At 44.3% G+C, this 5,000-nt stretch overlaps 1 protein-coding gene across 2 annotated transcripts in view; it reads right to left on the reverse strand.

Annotated features, from left to right (window-relative positions):
* The window catches only part of actn3b (actinin alpha 3b), a 25,963-nt gene that overhangs the window by 1,609 nt on the left and 19,354 nt on the right, over positions 1-5,000 (reverse strand). For both annotated transcript variants that reach the window (XM_030780844.1, XM_030780843.1), the window contains exons 8-17: positions 4,718-4,803; positions 4,326-4,418; positions 3,594-3,824; positions 3,030-3,177; positions 2,396-2,546; positions 1,970-2,078; positions 1,355-1,495; positions 1,001-1,183; positions 377-511; positions 1-91 (exon numbers count right to left, since the gene is read on the reverse strand). The exon at positions 1-91 is cut by the window's left edge and continues 89 nt beyond it. In XM_030780844.1, coding sequence (XP_030636704.1) covers positions 1-91; positions 377-511; positions 1,001-1,183; positions 1,355-1,495; positions 1,970-2,078; positions 2,396-2,546; positions 3,030-3,177; positions 3,594-3,824; positions 4,326-4,418; positions 4,718-4,803 — 1,368 coding nt within the window. The remainder of the gene's footprint in view (positions 92-376; positions 512-1,000; positions 1,184-1,354; positions 1,496-1,969; positions 2,079-2,395; positions 2,547-3,029; positions 3,178-3,593; positions 3,825-4,325; positions 4,419-4,717; positions 4,804-5,000) is intronic.

The raw sequence follows: 5,000 nt of genomic DNA on the forward strand, positions 1-5,000 counted from the left end.
TGTAATTGATGATGTTCTGCTCGTATTGTTTCAAGTTGTTCATCTGTTCCTCCAGAGAACCGGCGATGTCAACAGAGACGTGACCAATTTCCTGTCAAAGGGAGAGAGGAGAGGAGAGGGAAGATGAACAGATGGAGATGGAGAAAATGAATGAAACAAAAAGAAACCAGAAGAAAGAGAGAAACACAGGCCTAACAGAAGTAGAAGTTATAAATGATCTTAAAATGCCTCCAGAGGAAAAAAAAAAACTTAGGACAATTGGTCAGAGCCTCTTTGCCCAATCGCATTTTCCTTGCTCCTTGCCAGATGTCATGGCAACAAGGGATAGTAATTAGAGCCACTGTGCCAACCCAACAACTGTTCCTGGACCTCTCACCTCCATCTTGGTTTGGATCCAGGGTCCGATGATGTTGGCCTGGGCTGCAAACTGCCGCCTCAGTCTCTCGTTAGCCTGCTGCCTAGCAACCTCCTCCTGCAGCATCTGATCCCTAAGAGGAACCAGCTGCTTCACCTGCAGGGGGCAGGAGGCAGAGGGCGGGTGGGGGGCGCGGGGGGAGGGGGAAGAAACAGATAGATAGAGAAGGAGGGTGCAATGAGAAAACGAAAGAGACAAACGGCGGCAGAGAGAACGAAAGAAAGAACAAAAGAAAGAAAGAATAAAGGAACGAAAGAAAGAACAAAAGAAAGAAAGAAAAAAGGAAAGAAAGAAAGAACAGTCAAATAATGATATTTGCAAGGTGTTCCACATGCCTTCTATCCACTCCAAATCTGTCTTTTTAACTTTTATTTTCATAACTGTGGATGTGTCGGGTCAATACTCAACTCGGAACAATAGCCTGTGGTCTTCATCATAATGAGCTCACTAGCCTTTATCCTTAAACACAACTCTGCGATTACGAAGCGAATCAAACCACAAAACAAGCCGTTACAAACACTGACACAAGACTTCATGGTCAACCAAACATCCTGTGTGAAAACACGTCTAAAAACGTGTACTCACAGCCTCCCACTTGTTACTGATGTCTTGTGGGGAGAGATTGGTGTACGGGTTGAATCCACTCAGCTTAATGCCATAGGTCTGAGCAATCTTAAGAATCTCATTCTGGATGCCCATAATGGCCATTCTCTCCTTATCAGCCTCTGGAAGGGTGGCCTTGAACTGGTCATGGGCGGTAATCAGGCTCTGAGAAAGACAGCGACGAAAACCGATGTTTATAACCAGTCCGTAACATATTGATATGTTATTACATTGTAATACATTGTCATTATATATGAATTAGAACTCGGATACCCTGGGGGAGATTTGAGAAGTAGGTTCAGATGGAAATAGCTATGCCACAGAAATGTCCTCTACCTGGATTTCCTCAATGCTATGCACTATAAACATATCCTGCAGATCCTCCATGGCTCCGTCCATCCAGTTGTTGAAGGGCGCCGCCCTCTTGGCGAACTCCAGGTACAGCTGGTCAATAGTCTCCCACAGTTTCTCCACGCGCTGCAGACATAGAAGGATAGAGTTTAGTCAGGTGCAGCTGTCCATACTTCCAATGTTAGCGTGGCTCTCGAGAGCTTTTCGCCAAACTGTAGCATATCATTCGTTTTCAACACAGGATTTTTAAATGGATGAATTGACATTCTCTGTCTCTTTTATGCTAATAAGTTTTACAAATGCGCATCTCCTCATGATGTCGTGAAATTGTGGGTTTCAACAGTTATAGAAAAAAAAAAGGGCAAATGGAGGTCGCATTTGTAATGCTAAATAAAAAGATCGCGTTAGCTTGGATAAAACAGTTATATAAATAAAAGTTCTCATATAATCACTGTAGCCAAATTAGCAGTGGCAGCAGCAAAGAGAAAAAAAAATTAGCATGAGCATTAATATAAGTCATGGTGATCTTAAAGGTACAGCGGGTTGGTGGCAATAGATGGTTTGGCTTTAGATCTAGCAATGCTAACTATGAATGAATACCTCCAGAGCATCCCTCCTCTTCTGGGTAAGAGTCCCTAGATTGTCCCACTGATCACAGATACCCTGGCACCGGGCATTTACTGTGGCCGCATCATGGTAGTCCAGCTCACTGAAGGAGAGAGAGAGAGAGAAAGAGAGAAAGAGAAAGAGATGGAAAGAGTTAATAAAGGCCAACAGTTACCGTAGAATTCTGTCAGCTTTCAATCTTTCTAACAAAAAAAAAAAACCCTCTCCAAGTATTTCTATACGACAGGACGCATCTTAAAGAAACAGCTCTGAGTTTATAATCACTGCCAAATGTGTAATAACTTCAGATACAATGTATTCGTGTTGCTCTGAAAAAAAAAACACTTGTTCTTGCTACATGAAAGAACATGTCTGTGAATGTTTGCGGTGCTGAACGCGCTCCTGTGCTCATCGACTGACTTGAGTTCTTGAGCGATGGCGGCGATCTGTTCCACGCGATCCTGGTGGGCGGCCAGATCGCTCTCGAACGCCTCGTGTTTCCTCATCAGGGCACGAATCTCCATCAGAGAGGCAGACTCATAGTCCTTCTGAGACAACAGATCCTCCTTTCCTGAGGGAGAAAGAGAGACAGAGAGAGAGAGAGAGAGAGATGAAGACAGAAAGAAGTGCAGAGGAGTAAAGGAAGGACATAGGAAGCGATGAATAAATGTATTATTATATAAATAATGTATAATAATATAAATAACTCACAGGGAAACAGTAAATGTTCGCTCTAAAGCTATACTGTCTGAAATGAAATATTTTTCTAAAAAGAGCCCTGGGTCAAACAACGAAATAAAGAATTATCAATGTGTTTGAATTACCAGGGTCAGGATAGTGTTACATGGGTCCCTTGCATTGCAATCTTTTCTATTGAAATGGCTCAAATTCTACCCGGAGCGAGTGTAATTCCATTCATTCCAAAGCAAACATCACATGAATACTTCAGATACTTATTTTTGACCCAGGTCTGTTTGAACGCCACCGGTATCAGAACTTTGGCGCTGTAAGAGGTGGAGGCTCAGTGGTGCAGCGAGGTGTTCTGGATCAGTACCTGCGGTCCAGCCCTCATGCATAGAGCACTTCTGTTTAAACTTCTCTGCCAGGTGATCCAACCTCTCCAGCCTACGGATCTCAGTCAGCAGCCATTCCTCGTAGCCCTTCTCCACCTGCTCCAAGCCTTTCCAGGCATTAGCAATGTCCTGTTCACACACACATACACATGCACACACACACACACACATTCAAGTCATGAGCATATGTTTTCATGGCTAGAAGCGGTTGATCACAGTGAGAATGATTCTGTTACGTGGCTTCTTGAACCTGCTAATGCCAGGAAAACCAATACCGGTTGAGTAAGCATAAAGGATATGAATTATTTTTGTAAACCAAAATTTGGTATTCAAATTCTGTTCCCTACTAATATTTGTTCACGCCGATTGAACATTTCTGAAGTGCTTGTGTAAACAAGATGAATTAGATGAATTACGGGTTGAAACGGATTTTAAATGTCAAACTAAAAGGACAGGGGAGAGAGAAACGGAGCTCTCGGTCTGACGCCTACGCACTGAGACTTCGCGAGGAAGCCGAGAGGGCATAAGAGTTCACGCTGACGTACCGACACCATCTTTCCCTCGGAGGGCATGAACGCCGGGCGGTTGCTGAGTCTGAGTTTAGTCTGCAGGGTGTTGAAGTTAATCTCCAGCTGGCATTTCTCCTGAACGCGGGGAGGCTTGTGAACGCGCCTGTAGTCTCGGAAATCCTCCAGCTTCTGCTGCATGGCGCGCATGGTCTGCTCAGCCACACGGTTCTCCAGCCAGGGGATGGTGCGACGGATCCACTCCAGCAGCTACAGACAGAGAGAGAGAGCGACGATGATGATGATGATGATGATGCGTGAGGAGGGAGCAGGAAAGGAGAGAAGTTAACGAGAGAGAGGGAGAGAGAGAAGGGGAAAGGACAGCGTGGATGAAAGGATGACGCGTGAAGGGGCGGCAGACAGGTACAAAGGAAGAAACAGAGAGAGGTTGACGCAGAGAGATGAAAGGAACGAGACACGGGATGAGACAGAGAGAGAGGAGGCGATGAATGGAGAGAGATGGAGGGATGAGGGGAAAAATGTAGAAAAAGATAGGGTGAGAGAGAGAGAAGGGGGAGTAAAGGTCAGAAACGGTGACATGCAGGTGTAATAGGGGAAGACAGAGGAGTGGGGGGGGTGAGGGATAGAGAGACAGGAGAAGAAACAAGCAAAACACAAAGGAAGGGATGTGCAGATAAAAAACAAAAACAAAACAGCAGATAATGAATGGCCTTATTAATGGCCAGACTCATGGACACTGTGGACACTCACCTCACTGGCCAGTTTTTCATACTCCTCCATCAATCTCTCATTCTCCTGATTCACAGCCAGCACCTTACAGATCCTGTTAGCAGCAGTCTCAGCCTGAGAGAGAGAGAGAGAGAGAGAGAGATGTATATTAGTTGTTGTGATGCTTTGATATCATATTGAGATATAATGGGTCTAAAATCATTGATACTGATAGAGCTCAGTGTTCAGTACTCCATGTGTTCAGTGTTCAGTGCTCAGCATTCCGTATTCTGTGTTCAGTGCTCCGTGTTTGGTCCTCAGAGCTCAGTACACAGTGCTCCGTATTCAGTGTTCTATGTTCAATGTTCTGTGTTCCATGTTCAGTGTTCTGTGTTCAGTGTTATGTTCCTCATGTAAACAGGGTTTACTCTAACCTGTTCGGCACCGGCGAAGGCATGGTAAAAACAGGACACATAGGTCATAATAGCTTTCTCATCAGGCTTAGGGGTGTTCACAATATCTGCACGAAAGAAAGAAAGAAATAAAGAAAGAAAAGAAAGAAATTGACTAATTCTCCTTCAATCAATACACGTTTACACCAGCTCTGTATTGCCAAAAGATGATGTTCAATCAATGGCTCAAGAAGAAAGTGGAGTGAAATTAAATTCCTTAATGGTTTTTGTGAAAAAAAGTGTTCAAGGAGAGAAAGAGCAAGAG

This window comes from Chanos chanos, chromosome 7 (genome assembly GCF_902362185.1).
Source record: "Chanos chanos chromosome 7, fChaCha1.1, whole genome shotgun sequence".
NCBI lineage: Eukaryota > Metazoa > Chordata > Actinopteri > Gonorynchiformes > Chanidae > Chanos > Chanos chanos.